Source organism: Zingiber officinale, chromosome 8B (assembly GCF_018446385.1).
Source record: "Zingiber officinale cultivar Zhangliang chromosome 8B, Zo_v1.1, whole genome shotgun sequence".
Lineage (NCBI taxonomy): Eukaryota > Viridiplantae > Streptophyta > Magnoliopsida > Zingiberales > Zingiberaceae > Zingiber > Zingiber officinale.
The window spans coordinates 103,099,327-103,118,180 of record NC_056001.1 but is presented as its reverse complement, the minus strand read 5'-3'; the positions used below and the strand labels follow the sequence as shown (position 1 = coordinate 103,118,180).

The 18,854-nt window shown below is 35.2% G+C and overlaps 2 protein-coding genes across 2 annotated transcripts; both read right to left on the bottom strand.

Moving 5' to 3' along the window:
• Nucleotides 1–32: 32 nt before the first annotated feature.
• Nucleotides 33–8,835, bottom strand: LOC122017234 (protein ENHANCED DISEASE RESISTANCE 2-like). The gene is made up of 23 exons (XM_042574795.1): nt 8,305–8,835; nt 7,364–7,438; nt 7,202–7,255; nt 7,031–7,093; nt 6,901–6,962; nt 6,106–6,146; nt 5,896–5,985; nt 5,749–5,795; nt 5,573–5,673; nt 5,157–5,252; nt 5,000–5,064; nt 4,828–4,899; nt 4,598–4,744; nt 4,205–4,485; nt 3,748–3,817; nt 3,421–3,662; nt 1,452–1,550; nt 1,315–1,365; nt 1,084–1,227; nt 917–1,012; nt 590–691; nt 248–350; nt 33–172 (listed from the first exon to the last, which is right to left on the bottom strand). The coding sequence occupies exons 1-22, from the start codon at nt 8,428–8,430 to the stop codon at nt 249–251; spliced, it is 2,226 nt and encodes a 741-aa protein (XP_042430729.1). The 5' UTR covers nt 8,431–8,835; the 3' UTR covers nt 33–172; nt 248.
• A 1,488-nt stretch (nt 8,836–10,323) lies between these two features.
• Nucleotides 10,324–18,624, bottom strand: LOC122017524 (succinate dehydrogenase subunit 3-1, mitochondrial-like). The gene is made up of 3 exons (XM_042575161.1): nt 18,557–18,624; nt 17,588–17,657; nt 10,324–11,047 (listed from the first exon to the last, which is right to left on the bottom strand). Exons 2-3 carry the CDS (start codon nt 17,640–17,642, stop codon nt 10,701–10,703), a joined length of 402 nt encoding a protein of 133 aa, XP_042431095.1. The 5' UTR covers nt 17,643–17,657; nt 18,557–18,624; the 3' UTR covers nt 10,324–10,700.
• Between the last annotated feature and the right edge of the window lie 230 nt (nt 18,625–18,854).

Below are 18,854 nucleotides of genomic sequence, written 5' to 3'. Positions count from 1 at the left end.
ATTTTGCTCATTCATGAATCGACAATGAGTCGGAACAAAAACCTCAACTTTTATGAATGCTCAAGATGAGTTCATAATATCTATACAACATTGCCTCATATTCGCAAAATGGAGTCCTTTATGTTTACATATACACACTGGGTCTTAGGATCCTTGTCCCGGTCGTAAATTCCTACATCAAAGATTCACCATTACTTTAGGTGATGGATTCGACAACAAAAGCAAACTTTCTTTTGATGATGTTTACCTTAAGATCTCCGTGGATTCACTGGAACAGCTTTAGCGACATCGAGTTGATTCAAACGGCAAGTTCCAAAAAGGGACTCTGGAAGCTCTTCTTGTGTGTTACCCTGCATGGTGAGATTTCATGATGAATGTCAAAAAACTCAAATAAGGTTTCTCTTAGCGTGCCTTGTAGAAAGATGGTCGTAATTGATATCACAATTTACCGAGAATATTGGAAACTATTTGGCAAATTGTTACATATGTAAGTATGATAATGTAACTGACTGAAAGATACGAACGCTTAGTATTGAAAAGGAGGAACCAAAACAGAAAAGATGACTATAGTTTACATGCGGATGCATACCTGAATTAGGAAGGCCATTTCTATCACCAGGCTGTTCAAGTAACCAACGACAAGATTCATAACACCCCTAGCGACTGTTGATGATCCAACATCGACTGCTAGCTGGAGATTTGCATTGCACAGTATAAAACAATGATAATAATCATTCAAAACGATAGAACAATCACTACCCAGGGTCTTAGAAACAACTTCCAAGTTCCTTACTATCTTGGCTAAATGGACCCTCAATAACAAACTTATATTGTTTGACAGTGTTGTTCTACCATTATGGCAATTAAAAACATCTAGAAATTACCGAAAGATATCATAGATCTCTCTATAGTTTACCTCAATATAGTTGCTCCCACGAAAATAATTGATATCAAGAGCTTGACCTATAAGACACGCTTTTTGACCGACACTTTGTTTCACTATCCAAGAACCCTGAGAACATCATAAAGATGCTTGTTTTTCAGAAAAATAAAATATCAGGAAATGATAGTTCATGTGCATACCTTCGATATATATGGGATGAGCTTAAACCTGGAATTTCTGTATGCATCATCTCCTCTGACAAAGTTGTGTAGCAAAGGAGCATTCTCCAAAGGACCATCTGTCAAGTAATATAGAGCTAGGCTGTACAGGGTCGAACCCGGTACCTATCACGCGTAGAAATTGTAAGGCCATTGGCGACACGAGTTTTTCAGCCTCACAATAACAAATTACAAAAACATTATAGTGGGCACCTGTATATGCACAATAAAGAAAAACTGACTGCCTCCTTGTGCTGCATACTCCTGTAACACTTTATTGTTAGCTTCACTACTGAATATTTATCAAAGAACAATAAAACAAATAAATTTGTTTGTGTTCCTGGGGACACCTGAACGATTCCAGGTCGCGCACCAAGATTATCCTCACGCTTATCTGATTTTAGCCAATCAGCAGCAACCAACTGCATCAAGGTGCCATTGGCTTTTACCTGTAGAAGAGTGATATTCATAATACTCCTGCAAAAGTTTATCTAAAAGCAGTGCACAATACAAAAATGATCAAAATAATTCTTCCGACAATTTAATGACACCAATGTAGTAGTACAATATAGAGGCAAAATACTTATTAGTACATTAATTTAAACTCTTATCGAGAAAGACTATCTTGATAATTATATAATCTTGACTGACCTCAATAAACTATTTACAGTCATCACACAAGAGACCAACTCTCTATCCACAGCTTTTAAGTACAAGTAGGTAGTAGAAATTGACTATCTTTCACAATGATCTAGCGATCTAGTGAAAGAACAGATAGCATCAAGCCATGATACACTATGAATTAGGTGGGATGCAATGGGATAAGCAGTTAGTGATTTTATAGACCAAAACACTGTCATATATTCTTGTAATTTTAGCTAAAACTTTGTGCTTTCTCATCTTCTTCATATTGTTAGTGCCTTGTTTACTCCTAAAGACGGATGGAGAGGATGAATTGCACTAGAGTCAAGATATTTTCCCTTGTATATTTGACGTAGAACTAAAGAAAGGATAGATTTCACGTCCATCCGTGATCATTTTTTCTCTCATTACTCATCTGCAAATCGAGCGGAAGGAACTTTCCTTCCTCTTACCAATTCCAACTAACTCAATTCCAACGAACTCAACTTCTTCTCCTACTAATTCCGACAACCCCAACTTCTTCTCTATGTACCCAGACCCAATAGGTTTAGCAACCAGCCAACTCACAACTGTAAGCAAGGCCGCCAGCTGCAGCCTTGCGGAGGCCAAGCCTGGCCATGAGCTCACCGCGAGGTCGCTGTGAGCTCACAATGGCCTCTGAAAGGCCATACCTGATCACGAGCTCTCCATGAGGCCGTCGCAAGCTCGCAGCAACCTAGTAGCAACCAAATCTAGTGAGGAATTCGTGGTGGCCTCATAATTATCAAGCATGTCTGCAAGCAAGCGACAGCTTACCAGGATCTTTCCTTTCCACTACTGTTAATCTACTATTGATCTTTTCCCTTTCCTTTGCTGATTTTTCGCCTTTCCCTACTTTATCCACACTTCAAGGTAACCAGAGCATAAGGGCAAACATGATTAATTTGTCATCTCTACGAAGAGGGGAAGGCAAACAAGTGCAACCTTCCCTCCCCTAAAATTACTTCAGCAATTTTAGTAAGTAGATGGGAGACCAAACATACTCATTGGAAGGATTTTTTACCCCAAACCTATCAACCTGAAACCCTGTGGAAGTGAAGGAAGACACTAACAAAAGCATCGGGAAGATAAAATCATTCCTAAGCACTACAATCCATCTACAATGGTGGTGGAGTTTCCAACCTATCTATAATCCTTATACCCAATCAATGGAGAAAGAAAGGGTGCTGAGAAGGGAGAAGAAACTTGAGGTGGTGAAAGAGTTACAAAGAGAGGAGATTGCAGTTAGGGGATGGGATGATAGAGATGAGGATAATTTTTGTCAATTCCCTCCTCCCCATCCTCTTTGCATGTTCCTCTTGCCCTTACCTAGTAAGCAACTTTCTTCCCTCCTCTCCCTCCCCCTTCTCTTTCCTCCTTTTTTTTCCTTCCTCTATCCCTCCTCTCAAATGAAGGGCACCTAAGGAAAGCCCTCTAAGAGGAATACCAGCTAGTAGTCTAGTACAACAAATGATTATTTGGCACATTTCCCATCCATTTGTCAAAAAAACATCCAAGGTAAATTTAAAAAGAAGTTATGAATAACCATAAATTGTTAAAAGTACCTAGGGAAAATATATTTTTAGAATCCACGGATGCACCTAAAATTTATGTGAAGTAGTGGTGCTTAAAGCAACATTTCACAACCAAGATTTATACCTTTTGATGGTTTTGTAAGTAAGATTCACCGCGAATTAAAAATAACGAAGGATCTGCTGTCGCCCAACTGCAAGCGGCTGTATAGGTAGGATCTTTTGTAAGAGTGGTTCCATAGCTAACAATGCCCAAAGGATCTTTCTTAAGTGGCAGTGCAGACAGGCTATCTTTCTTAAGTGGCGATGCAGGCATTCTATCTTTCTCAATAGATACCTCTTTTAACTCAGTATAATCTCCTTTTTGAACTTCAAGAGATAAGTAGCACGTCAAGTAAATCAAATACAATAGTAAATCAACCACACTTAATGTAAAATATCAGAATAAATTAACCTGTGATATCATGCAACATCATGAAAACTGTTGTTCTGGATAGTTTGTCTTCGCATTGGTCTTGAACCAACTGATAAAAATGTTGCAGTGAACATAAGTTAACTCTTTCAGCAGAAACAGTTTTCCAAAATTTTGAAAAGTACTACCAAACATAGCTATGGTGTGGATGGAATCCACAGAGAAGGGTTAGAAATTACAACCAAACATATCTTATTTTATCCTCTTTTCAAATATTTGCATATATATGTAATACATATATGTAAATATATACCTGTATATCCTTATTGATTCGAAGGTATACCGTTAAAATTGAATTTTGTTACTTTTCAAACTTAAACCCATATGCTATCAATTTGGTTCATCCTGTTTTTCAGTTTTCGGTTTTAAAAGTCAAAACTCTAAATATTAGTGTATCTTAATACCATAGGAAAAGAATCAAGTGCCCAGAGAAACTCACGGGAGATCGCAGACTTTGGTCAAAATGCCAGAACTTCTCTGTTTGATCATATTCTGAATCAGTAACAACATCAAAGAACTCATCATCTTCATCATTCATTTGATTTAACGATCCAATGCTAGGAAACCTGTGTGACTCTTCTGTTAAAATCTTCATCTTACTATTCTCCTCCATGGACTGCATGTCTAATTTAATTTGTTCCTCGACCTGTGGCAATACTATCTCTCTTGTCAAGCCATCGGCTGAGAAATCTGAGCTTGCTCGGAAGAATTCTCGCAGAGCTGCCAAGTAGATACTACATAGTGGTGAGTCTTCAATAAGAACTCAACTGTTATAATATAGAGACACTTGTTCGTGGAAGATAACAAATTCCTTATGATAAAAAGAAAATACCTGCAACTCTCCCTAACATCTTCATTGTAATACCAATTGCAGATGAGGTAAGCATGTACGGTTTCCAAAACTTCCAATCAATTGCAAGCATATGCTTTACAATTGATTGATTTCCTTGATTTACAGGCGATATTTCATAGCCTCCACCTGAAAATGACAAAAAAAACATATAAAAATAAATTACCTTAAGCTAGAAACCATTGCAGTTTTACAACTTCCAAAATGATTACTTTTAAGGCAGGCACGAATATAGCCTTTTTCAGGTGGGCATTTGTAATGGACGATCGAGTGGTATAAGATAACTGTTCAAAAATTGCAAAAAAAAAAAAAATTAAAAATATTAATTAGTTTTGATCATATTTGTAGAAATAATATTTCAATATATTAGATTGATTTCATTACCATATGTTCCATCATCTTCCCTTCTCCAGTAACGCCTTAACAATAAGTCTCTCTTTTTTGCTCCCCTGAAAGTTATTTCAGAGATATCTAGGATGATGTCTTTTCTGAAAAATAGACAAGTCTTATTATATTTAGGATTGTAGATTGAATATCTAACCATGGTAGCCAATCACCACGCATTTTTTTGTGGATAATATCTGTATGACCATCCAACTGCTCAACCACATTACCTTCCAGCAGGCAAAAATCCCATCTGCAATGATTTTGCTTCAGTTCCCGAATGCATAGAAGACCTATCTTGTATTAGTTGTGCATGAGAAACATGCTATAAATTTTCATTTTTTTCTGATAATACACGATTGTATGCATTGTGCTATGTAAGTATCATGGATTACGCACTTAGCTGTACGTGTATCATGGACTAAAATCTGTTGAAAAAATATAATGGGACAGAGCATTGATTTTGTTAATTACTCGAGCCAATTCTCTCCACAAGTAGGATAATAATTCAATTCGGCACAGTCAAAAGCAACATGGTATTACAGATATAAGTGGTAAGAGCCACAAACTTACTCTGATCTTGACTGTCCGAGCGACATAACTGTCTGGAAAATGGCCTCAGAAGCTGCACCAACCACTCCAACAGCCATTATAGCTGGATAATCATCCCAATGCTGATGAAAGTAGAATTGTTAAGTTCGCACAAAACTCATGTTCCTGCATCTTTCTAGGTGGATTTGGATAGATACCTTAGTGGGAAAATCAGTGTCTTTTGCTTCTTTGAACAGCCTTAAGCCTATACGGTAAAAAAAATTCTCTGGGTATTCAGGATCTTTGTGCACACACACATACACTAAAAAGAATGAAAGAAAGAGATGAGATTGCCAAGTTCTTACCATTTTTACATGTGATTATTGTCCACATGGAAGGTGCAATGACATCCAACGTCACTGGATCAGCATTCATAGAAGAGAAAACTGTCCAGTCTACAGGTTCAAAAAAAGATAACAAAATGTAACTGCTAAGTCAAAAGTGCAAGCATATATTTACAAAATCAGTCATTCTCTTTATTCAACTAAGAATAGTTCATGAATAAATAGACTTACCTATAGAATGCATGTGAACTTTTGCATTCCTGCGGTTCTTCCTGGATATCATGATGCTAATCAATGAGAACTATACAGAGCATATTGCTTAAAGGTTATCAAAGTAAACAGTGTATTATCGAAGGTTAGAAAGGCATAAGAAACCAGTAGAGACATAGTGGAGCAGCCAACAATAGCTCCAAGCAATTGGAATAGCAAATCAGATTTATTTAATTCATTAAATTTGTGATATTGATCATGGATTCTTCTTTTTACTTGATCCCTTCCCCTGCTATTCGCTAAACTCGCCAGCAAAAGTTAATTCTTTCAAGCTATACAATGGGTCAATGGTCAAGCAATTGCAGATATTAGACAATGAAACAACAAGCAATTATGTGGTTAACATTTCACCAAATTTCCATGTCTTTTTATTGGTTATTTATTTGGAGCCAACATGTTTTTTTACGAGTCGTAGGTCAGTACTTTTAAAGGTCCAGACGGTATTGAATGGACAGGGAAAAGTGCATTGATTGGTCAAGCCTAAAGTCAAAAGCCATACGTGCTAACCATGTACTTATTATTTGCCTAGAACAATGAATCTTTCCCTTATTTATTCTTATTCGTATTGGTCCATGTGGAGAAACAAATAAGGACATCATATGTTTTTCATTTGACAACGAGTTTTTGTGACTAAAGCGAACTAATAAGGTTAACATGTTTTCTTCTGAATGATATGCTCTGATCCAGATTAAGCATAAGAAAAGAAAACTTAGTAATGTGCAAAACTGGTTTTCTAAACTACAAAATGAAGTTGACCTAATAGTTTGCCATCGTTTCTTTGAGCATGCAACAACATTCTCCTCTCGGTGTGGGTTTTCCTGCAAAACATGCCTTTATGATATGTTTATCTCTAACGATCAATGACATTGGAGGAAGCATAACCCACAAATGCAGCTTCCGTTAAGGATTTGATCCATCTAGCTGCATCTTCAGAGCTTCTTGCACCCAACTGGATAAATACAAGTCGATTGTAGAAAATCACCAATGACAAAATGGAAGGAAAAAAAAAAGTCAAAATACAACTATTTGTATTATTTTTAGTATATCTGGTGCATACCTTTAGTTGATTGTTGGGATTGGAAATGCTAGTGAGGCTAAATACATAGAATACCTGACAACATCCGCTAACATTTACAACAAAATAACGAACTTGAAAAACTATAATGACATTTTAGCAAAGAAAGGAAAGTTTTTAAAAGTCTTCAGGGATTAAAATTACATTTTTCTTTAAGCTTTCTCTACCATTGTCTGTTACACGTGTCCAAGAACCGATGAGTTCAGTCCTTTTAGGATTCTGATAAGATAACAAATGCACAATAAAAGGCAATGTGTTAGAGTTGTATGACCAATCTTTTTAGCGAGACCGAAACTTGATTGTTAGATAAATCATGACTAAAACCAGTATAATAAAAAGAACCTATGAGCAACGCAAATGAACTTACTGATTATGGAACATTATTCGTCAAATCCTTCAAAAGAGATTCGTGTATACTCTCAACTAGTGTAAAACTTTTTCATGTATAAATGCAAGAAGCAGTAGTCCTCATAAGTGAGAATTAATCAAATCCTCAGAGGAGATTAAAAAAGGGCTCTAAATATGCATAAGGAAATTGACATAGAAGCAGTATGATCGATTGATAAACGATGGCCACCTTGAGAGGAAGGTCACGAAGACAACAAAAACACTTGAGTTTCTGACAAGAAGACCATGAGTTGACTACTACTCCCTACATATTGCTGAATTATAAATGTTCTAACTTATTCTAGAATCCTGATCAAACTAGGGGGAACTCATGTTTTACCGATAAAAATGTCAAAATGAAAATTGTCTTGCAGTGTACCATCATCATTCAGTGAATACATCATTGACATTGTTTCTCAAATTCCTTGATAAGGTTCATAGTTCAATGCCTCAAACGACAACATTGGGACCTCTATATGTCATGCATTTCCATAAAGCAACAGAAAGGTCCAACATCTCACTACCACTAGAACAAAATTTTCATTTATAAGTGTTTCCTTCTTTCAACTTGTCGAATCTCATTAACCCTAGCAAACAAATGCCAAAACTAAAAAATAAATGGATAAATAAGCCTAAAAGCCCGAAAACAACATTCTTCCAGAAAGCAAAACACGATGCAAAAGAGGGATCCGGCCTACCTCTCTGTTGGACGTCGGGGCGTTCTTGTAGCAATTGAGGGCGTTATGTTCGAGAACGAAGTACCTTTTCCGGGACTTCTGCAAGCCCAGGCGATTGGGTCGGATGACGTACAACCACCCCTCCATCGCTCGTCCTTCCTGGCTGTCCTCGAGATCCTTCGGAGCCCCGATTACATGGAAAAGGTGCCACCTTTGGTTCTTCCTGCTCCCGAAGACTCGAAGGAGGAACTCCCCGGCTGAAGCAGACGCCGAATGACGAAATGTAGATTCTTTCCAAAAGACGATTTTGAGACTCAAAAAGGAGGGAGGGAGGGAGGGAGGGATTCGGAGCTGGAAGTGGTAGAGGTGGTACGATGAATGTCAACGTTTGAAGCCCGCCCTTCTACCCCCCTCCTTCGTAGAACGAGGCCGAGGGAGGAAGAACGATTAACTGCAAACTCCCACCACCTCCACCACCTCAACCGCTTCTTAACCTCTCCTCCGCCTCCTAAAACTTCTCGAGGCAGTACAACTCTCTGTCTCTCTTTCTCTAAAAATAAATAAGCAAAGTTTCATTGTTTACACCGCAAGATTTGTCTGTTTTTCACGACGTCTCTTTCAAAATTCTGAAATAATGATACGAAAAGAAAATGTAATCACATTTTATCACAGTTGGAAATTACTGGATTATCAGTTCGTTGAGTCGCTCAACAAAGTTGGAAGGATTGAAATTTAGAAGGATATTTTTGGGTGAAAAAAATTACGCGAAAAATAAAAATGGTGAAGAGAGACATGAATTTAGGAGCTGTTTAGCCAAATCAATTGAGGATGGGATTAAAAATCTGGAGTTACTAACTTGGCAATAATCTCGTCATGGTTTCTCTTGCATGTGAACATTTTTGCCAAAACATGTGACAAAAGGTGATTCGTTTGCCTCCAGCATCCCCGTCAATTTATCCCTAGATCAACACGGAGGAAGTAAATCACGAGTGACTATTAGCCATTAATACAAATGGCCAAGACATGGGGGAAGTTATGCTCGGTCACGTCGAGTTTCGACCCCAAAATCTCATATGGCAACACTCCATGTCTTAATCATCGCACCATCCCGAGGGGACAACATTTTGTCAAAAGAGCAAGAACATGTGATAAAATAGCAATAATATTTTGCTAAAATAGTAGTAATTTCCTTTACTATCACGCGTGACTAATTATGAAGATAGACTATCTTAGTCAAACGGACTCATCAAAAATTCATCAATGGGATGGAATGACCTGACTAGTTAAAAAAATCCTTAACTCAATTCAAAATAGATTATGGGTTAAATGGATCAATCCATAAATCTATTTAAAAATTTAAAAAATAAAATAAATATATAAAAAATTTGAAATTTTAAATTTAAATTGCGAATTAGCCGAGGCAAGCCTATAAATCTATTAAGTTTTTCATTTTAGTTTTAAATGGTTAAAAAAAATTCTCAACCCGCATACCAACTAGGGCATCACGAGCCAACCTACACTTGTCACTATCCTAGACAAGTCGGCCCGCTTAGATCACTATCCTAGACAAGTCGGCCCGCTTAGACCCATCTTAAAATAGATTGATAAAATCTAGTCCTTATGAAAACTACCAACAGGGCACCAATCAACTGGTTGCTTCACTAAATATATATAAGGTCATCTGCAACACTATTAACGCATCACACACACACATATATATATATATCAATCGTAGACATTTAACACGTTCAATTCCTTGTACTATATATTTACAGTATATCCACATAGATATTAACGCTGGAGCACTAACAACGTTGCAGATGGTCTAAGTTCATAGTGAAGATAATTACTAATGTTATAATTATTGCTATCCAACAATCAGATTTTTAACATCCAATTATAGTAAAAACATATAAGTTTATAACCGTAGCTTTCATTTCGTAGATATAAATGGTTCTTCTAAATGATAAATTGCATATATTAATTGGAAAATATTTTTAAAATCACAATAGAACATGTGATAACTTAAGTGTTTCGATATATGATAATTTATTAAAATAACTAAAGGCATGAACATTACATCCAGTATCACACTTGAGATAGCCTCCTAGCTTCATTCATCAAAAACCATCTTAAGAGCAAGTAGATTAAAGAGAAGTGCAATCATCTGTTTAGAGTTTCTAAGTAAAAGAATTAGTCTGAAAACATCAGCTGTTTCGCCAGGGGGAGAGACAGTGCAACATCGTTGGAACCACAGCCGTGTACAATGCGACGGTTAGAGCTTTATTTAGGCAGTTATTCAAACAAACCATGACTTAAAACTGGTTCATGTTCCACCATTCCCGGGTAGCAACATCGCCCCAAAAGAGCATTGGTCTGAACATACACCAACAGCAAAAGTTACCGCACCTTTTGCTTTATACATCGAGCAGGAGACTGAACTTCCACGCGATCGGTATCAACAAAATAGCCGATGTCAGAGAAGCTCCAAATATCCTATGGGATATAGAAAATGTTGCCCTCAGCTGTGGCTTCTTGACTGGCAGATGAGGTGACAAGGGACGGTTTGAGACGATTCCTCTTGTGACTTCAGATAAGGTGCGGGTCACATGGATGGATCGACATCCATAGGTAGAGATAGTTGGCTGAGGCTCTGAGATAAAAGTAGAGCCATGGAGGAGCTTTGATAAACTTTGGCAGCCATTAGGTAGCTTCTGGTGAACCCTGGCCATCTTTGGGTATCCTGAAGTACCATTGAGAAAGCCTGCATATGATTGAAAAACCTGATCACAACCACACCGAAGAAAAGTTATCTATGCTTAAAGAGATATTGACATTGAAAGCCAACACCATCACAGTGCCCTGATGATGCATATCATGTAAATTGTCGTAAAAAAGTTAGGGCCCAATACATATTAAAAGATGGCAAAAGTAGAGAGAAACTAAAAGGCTACTAAAATGTCAAACAAATCTTGCTCCAAAAAAGTATTAATCAGGTGCCAAAACTGCCAGATAATCATAGGGAGTGTGCTCGTAATATTTTGAAAATTTCTTCTTTCTTTAGTCTTATCGTTACCATTAATTCAACTGAAATCATCATATTATTATTGAAAGTGGTTTACTCGAGCACAAATTAGAATGGCTAACCAAAATAATGTAGTCTGCTCAAGATTTAAAATCTTGATCCATGACAAGGCTTCAGTCCTAATTGGAACGATACAATTTCGGTCATGTATCGTGCTGTGCCAGTATGGTTTCGATATTTTTTAAATATAAAATATATAAACGAAATAATCTAAATATAAAATAAAATATTTATTAAATTAATGGGATAGTTTTATTAGGGTTTAATTAAAGTTATTTAAATTATCTGAACTACAACTAGAAGTAGATTGAAATTATTAACTTAAGTTTTTTTAATTAAAAGCTAAGTTGACTCCGTGTTCAGTGCAACCAGCAAACACGAACCTTGCATGTGGCATCTGCGACAGTTGTGAGGCCCACACGTGGCATCTGCAGCGACCATGAGGCCATCGCAAAGCCTTTGTGGCGACCACGAGGGGCGCGCGACGCCTCCACAACCATAGTACCACAGGCGTGCAAGTGTCGATTTCTATCAGTGGGGTATTTCCTTTGTACTGGGCGGCGCAACACAACACGATATTTTAAACTTGGAGTCAGATAAAACATTAATTTATCCTTAGCAAGTGACTAACTCCAAAAGAGATATTTATCTAGCCATAATAAGAAGTGTGAAGTTTAAACTAAAACATTAACTATCCTTTCATCATACTGTCGGCTAACTATATGCCTAACTTGAAACAACATATGTGTCAGATAATAATATACGAGATACATTACTGTCATAATACAAAAATTTTATTATTTGAAGTGAATATACAACAACTAAACCTTATCCCACTAGATGGGATCGACTATATGGATCATTTTACGCCATTGGACTATATCATCTACTATATTATCTAAACTTAAATAAATTTTATCTTGTTTTATTATGTTAATCAAGTCTTTTTTTTATCTTCCTCTTCCTCATTTGATGTGCGTGTTTGTGATAATTTCACATTGTCTAACTACAACATTTATTGGTCGTCTAAGTATATGCTCATACCATTTTAAACATATCTCTCAGTGTTTTTTCTCAATAGATGCAACTCCAACTTTCTTTCTAATACTCTCAATTTTTATTCTGTCCATCCTCGTCCACACATCCACCTTAACATCCTTATCTCTACAATTCTCATCTTCTGCTCATGTGCTCGAGTCATAGTCTGACATTTAGCTCCATATAAGATAGTAGGTCTGACTGCAGTTTTGTAGAACTTTCCTTTAAGTTTTAGAGGTATTTTTCGATCACATAAAATACTCGGCGTTTTCCTCCATTTCAATTATCTTGCTTGTATTTTATATAAGACATCTCTTTCAATCCCTCTATAGTTTTACAAAAATTATCCTAAATATTTAAATCTCTCATTCCAGGCAACTCGTCAACTCCTATCTTAACAATTGTCTTATTACATCTAATATTATTAAACTTAAATTCCATATATTCTGTCTTTATTCTACTAAGCCTAAAACCTTTTCCTTCTAATGTTTTCCACCAAGATTCTAATTTAACATTTACTCTTTCACCTATTTTATCTACCAAAACAATATCATAAGCAAACAACATGCACCACGATACTATATCTTGAATGTGTGCAATGAGTTCGCTCATAATTAATGTAAAAAAGATAGGGACTTAAAGTTGATCCTTAATATAAGTCTATCTTTATTGAAAATGTTTCAATTACTCCGCCTAAAATTTTTACTCTAGTCGTTACATCTTCATACATATCCTTAATTAGTTCAATATATGTTACGCTAACACATCTCTTTTATAGAATTCTCCATATAATTTCTGGGACTCGATCATAAGTTTTTTCTAAGTCAATGAATACCTTATTTTTGCTTCCGATAATTTTCAATTAGTTATCTAAGAAGATATATAGCTTCTATTGTCGACCTTCCAAGTAAGAACCCAAATTGATTTTCGATCACCGTGGTCTCCTTCCTTAATTTTTTTTCTATTACTCTTTCCCAAAGTTTCATAGTATGACTCATTAGTTTAATACTCCTATAATTTGTACATTTTTATACGTCTCTTGTTCTTATATAAGGAAACTAAAGTACTTACCCTCCATTGATTGAACATTTTTTTCATTTTCAATATTATGTTAAATAATTTTGTAAGTCGTTCAATATATTGTTTCCCTAAGCACTTCTATATCTCTATCAGAATATCATCTGGTCCAACGACTCTTCCATTGTGCATCCCATTTAAAGCTTGTTTTACTTTTGAAGTTTGAATTCTACGATAACAATTTAAATTTCTATACTCATTTGACTTACTTAAATTACCTAAGTTAAGTTGGTCACCTAAACCTTCATTAAAATATTAATAAAAATATCAATTTCGCCGCTCATCTATTTCTCCATCATTTACTAAGTATCCTATTGCATTCATCTTTAATACATTTTATTTGGATAAGACCTCTTGTCTTTCTTTCTTTCACTTTAGCTATTCTATAAATGTCTATTTTCCCTTCTTTTATATCCAATTTTTGATATAATTGTTCAAAAATTTCATTCTTCGCTTCATTCATTACATTCTTAGCATTTTTCTTGACTATTGTATATTTTTTTAAGTTTTCTTCGTTCTTACAAATATATAATCATTCATTTTTCCTTCACTTTTTCTTATACTTTCTCATTCTACAACCAAAATTCCTTACTTAGTGGTGCATGTCCCTTTGGCTCACTGAGTACACTCTTAACTACTATTTTTAACTTTGATATCATCTAATCTCATGTCATATTAGAGTTACCGTATATTTCACCTAATACTTATACTCCTACATTCTCCTTAAATATATTTTGTTTCTCATCCTTTAACTTCCACCACTTAATTTTAAGAGTCATATATATTTCTTTCTAGTGATACTATGCTTAAAGTGTATATCCAAGACTACTAACCTATGTTAGGTAGTTAAGCTTTCTACAAGGATAATCTTGCAATCTTTACAAATATTTTTATCCCTCTTTTTAACCATAAAAAAAGTCAATTTGCAATTTACTATTTTCACTTTTGAAAAATGTATTAGCTAATATAAAGTCATATGATATCGTAAAATCTAATATAGTTTTTTCTTCTTCATTTCTCGTTCCAAACCCATAACCTCCATGTACCTCTCATATTCTTCATTTTTCACTACGACATGTCCATTTAGATCACCTCCAATTAAAATCATTTCATTTAGCGGAATGTTTTGTAATACTTCATCTAGGTCGTCTCAAATCTTGATTGGGTAACTTCATCTAATCCTACTTACGATGCATATATGTTAATTACATTCATAGTTTCTTTCGTCATTGTTATCTTAAGGGTTACAATTCTATCCAATTTTCTAACTACTACTACAACTTTATTTTTTAAGAAACTATCTGCAACAATGCCCGCTTCATTTCTTGTTTTACTATTTCCTGTGTACCATAACTTAAAATTTGAATTCTCTATCATCTTTGCCTTCTCACCTACCGATTTTGTCTCTAGTATAATCATCGCATTGATTTACCAATGAAAATTCCTATGTTCATTTCAAATCTCAGACTATTAGTTTTCCTATAATACTTATTCTTATTCAACCTATTTGAAGTGAATATAGCAAAAAAAAAAAAAAATACAATCATAAGGAAATCATTCCTGTATCAATCCACAAGCATATCTGTCATAAAAAATTACTAAAATCATTTGTGCCACCATAAAAAATTACTAAAATTCCAAATTCTTTTCCTAAGATTCCAGTAGAAAATTTTAAGACCCATAGTCCATCGACTATTATAAACCAAGGAAGAAATAGATGAAGAGTAATTTGATCCATACTATGTCATAGTTCCGTAGCCACAACTGGTTTTATAACTACAATTTCAAATAACTTTAGTCATCTCTGGTTGTTCAATACTAAAAAATGAGAATAGTAGTAAAAAGATTAAAAATCAAAATAATTTGTGTTAATATAAAAAGGAGTTTTAACATAAACAATTTCATTACCAAGTAAAAAAACAAAATAATGGGATGGAACTACAAAGTCAAAATATCTTATCCATATAAAAGTTATAGTAGCAAAAGATTAATTTGAGAATCCTCAAGTTTAACTCAACTTTCGTGAGTCCATCAACATACATTAACTCTACAACAACACTAAGGAACATTTGCCTAACAGGACAGATGAAGTGGTGGAGTAACGATGGCCTCCACTCCACATTTATCTCTCCTCTATTGAAAAAAGAACATGGAGCTCATCCGTGCAAAAGTAGGTGGAAGTGGAGGAGAGAGGAAGGAAGAGGAAATTTACCCTTCTAGTGTTCAATAATCAATTAATGGATTCACTGATAGTTTTTCTTAAACAACTTCAAAAACTGACAATCAAACTGTAGAGTGTCAGCTATTGCATATAATAGCTAATTTAAATTCTATGATTTTCAGAAACCCATTAAAATGCTACAACATAAACACATTTTAGAATGATACAACATTCTCCCTACCTGGTTAACAAGACCCTACCTCGATAAGCACATTCTAGAAGTTGATGTGTTGATCACATAATGAATAACATATGTTTGGAAAAAAATTATCCATGGGGTATCATCTAATAGAAAGGTTATTTTCCCAATAAAAGTAAAATCTTTCTTACTAACTAAACGAATAAGTGACTATGCAATTTGATAGCCACAAACTTAGTAGATTCCTGTTGTCAAATAATCAGATGGTTGTTAAACTTGGCTAATCCTGATATGGATTGGCCAAGTTGGAAGCCTATTAGATCTTAGCTAATTCTAGAATGGTGAACTAATCACCATAAATTGATGAGATCTCTGTAGAACTCGAGGAATCCATGTGAAAATTGAAAGAAATTGATCGCGGTGGCTCGCCACTGCCCGCATAGTAATGAAGAGCTTGAGGTTGAAGAAGCAGTGGACTGCCAGAGTATGACATGGTTTGTTTCATGAGTAGGAGAAGCCCCGCCGCTGCCTTTGTTCTTGTGGTCAATCTTATTAGAAATAAGGAACTTGTCTTTGGCACCTCTAATGAATACAGTAATAACTAGTAGTAATAATAATACTTGGATATGGTTTTTTTAGGGCACTGTTTCTGTAGGGTAGTACTATAGTAGGAGAATTAAATATGTTGTGGGTGACAGCTGTTTTATATGTTAGTTATTTTATTTGTTGTGACCAAAAACAATGTTGAGGATTCATGAATTTGATAAAGATAATGTCAAATACATTAAAATATTATTGATATTTGATAAGAAAGGATTGTTTTGAAAACAATGGTATGCAATATCATTTTCTGATGAAAATATAAAAGTAATTAGAAGTTATATATTAATTATACTATTTGATAATAATTGTTTACATATTAATCATTATTATTAGTGTTATTTGATAACTATTACTTGTGATAATAGTTTAATGATCTTATTAGTAATAGTTTATGTAATAATCACACACACACAAAATATAATATTAATGCACTTGTTGATCCAGTATTATTAGGCATACTGATAATCTAATCGTTCCTTTATGTCTTATAAATAAAAAGCTTTTTTTTTAACTAAAAGTTTATAACTCAAATTCATTTTCAAAGTTTGTTTTCTTAATTGACATAGTTACATATAATCCAACAATCATGTATCATTATTAAGAATGTGATCTTTTTTATTATCTTAATCCACCTTTATTTAGTATGAAGTATGAAAATTCAGAATAGGAATGTACTATGGATTCTCATTGTTCTTGTTTGGCTAAGAGTGAACTAACAAGCCATGTTATTTGTATTTTTTTGCCTTAAGAACACAATAGTTAAATTGCACCCACAATGAAATCTGAAAGAAGACATTGTAGCCACATAGGCAAATTTCCCTTTGGCTACATTCAACTAGATGACTTACACACATCTTGTCACTTGAAACATTTTGGTTTTTTTAACAGATGTTCCTGCTTATGAAATGCATCTAGTAAGTGGAATTCATGGAGAATGATGCAAAAATAGTGTCTTGTAAGTTTCTCACATACACCCAATGGACTTAACATGCAATAATCTATAAGGAACAAATATGGCATAAGCTTGAAAATGTAACCAAGAATTCAAAAGAAAAAGAATGACTAATCAAGTTTAATAAAAGTATAAGCCACCTATACAGGCTAGAAAATTTTATCTCATGTCAGCTTATGAAAAACATACCCCGAAGAGAAAATGAAGCATCTGCATGGACAGTAAAACGAGCATTCTTCTCCATTTTTTCCCTGTCAAGCTATGTATAAGTTCATGTTAAATTTGACGTTCATCGCTGAGATGAATCATTCTGATAGAGGTTAAAAACACAAGGAACGAACTAATGAAAGGAATCAGATATGAGGACTCCGCTGACCATCTAGAACTCGAGAAAGATGCCTCTAAGATATGTTTCACAGGGGTTATGAACGTTTCTGTTTTAAAAATTTTGTTATTTATTTTCCATTTCCCACTGAATAAGTGAATATCATGCAGCTGATAAATAAATATGAAGGCTTTATGTTTGTCTTAAATATCTAGAAAGTGCACTGCTAAGTATATAAAGCAAGACATGAGTATAGTATTCAATGAATTTTCCTCTAAAATATATTGAACATGACTTATCAATCCTATCACCCTCCTCCCCTTCTGCAGCCATCAGCATCGAACTCCACGAGACGGAGGTCCAATGAACCTCCGCTGTCTATATCCCCAAATCGAACCCCTCTGTTAGCACATCCCATTCTCCCTCCCACACTGTGCCACTCTCCGCTGCCTGTCGTAAGAGAACATCAGTATCCTCACTGCGCTACGCGGAAGATCTTCAGCCCTGGTTCCCACCCCTCTCAGACTTCGGCGTCAATTTCCTCTATCTCCTCCACTACTTCCAACTCGCCGTTTTACTACTACACTGTCGCGCGGATGATCCCCGCGATCTTGGAAAAATCAGCCGATCCGTATAAGCCCATGAAATCTTCATGAAAAAAAAGTGAAAAAAAAAAAACGAAAAACTACTTTGATTCAGTGCAAATCTAAAAATCAGTTATTCCGTGAAACTGGAGACATCTTTGAATCGGCCCAGATATCGCCCGATTGAAAAATCGAAGGAGGAAGGAAGATCGACTGAAGGAGAAGACAACCAGAGGATTCGAAGCTTACCGCAAGAGTAGTGCTCTGCCCTAGGACGAGGCGTGCTATCGGAGGACGAGTGATCGCGGTAGGGAGCAGCATGAATCATCTCAATATAAGTAGGTTATACAATAGTGCAAATTTTTTAAAATAACCCCTTTAGTTTTACTATTAATATTTTATCTTTTACATGCTTATCGTTTAGCGTTGCATGTCATGCTCTCGAAGCTTGCTTCTAGGGTTATAAATGAATCAAACATTCATGAACAAGTTTGATATTCATCTTCTTAAAAATTTGTTTATATTCATTCAATACACACAAGATCAA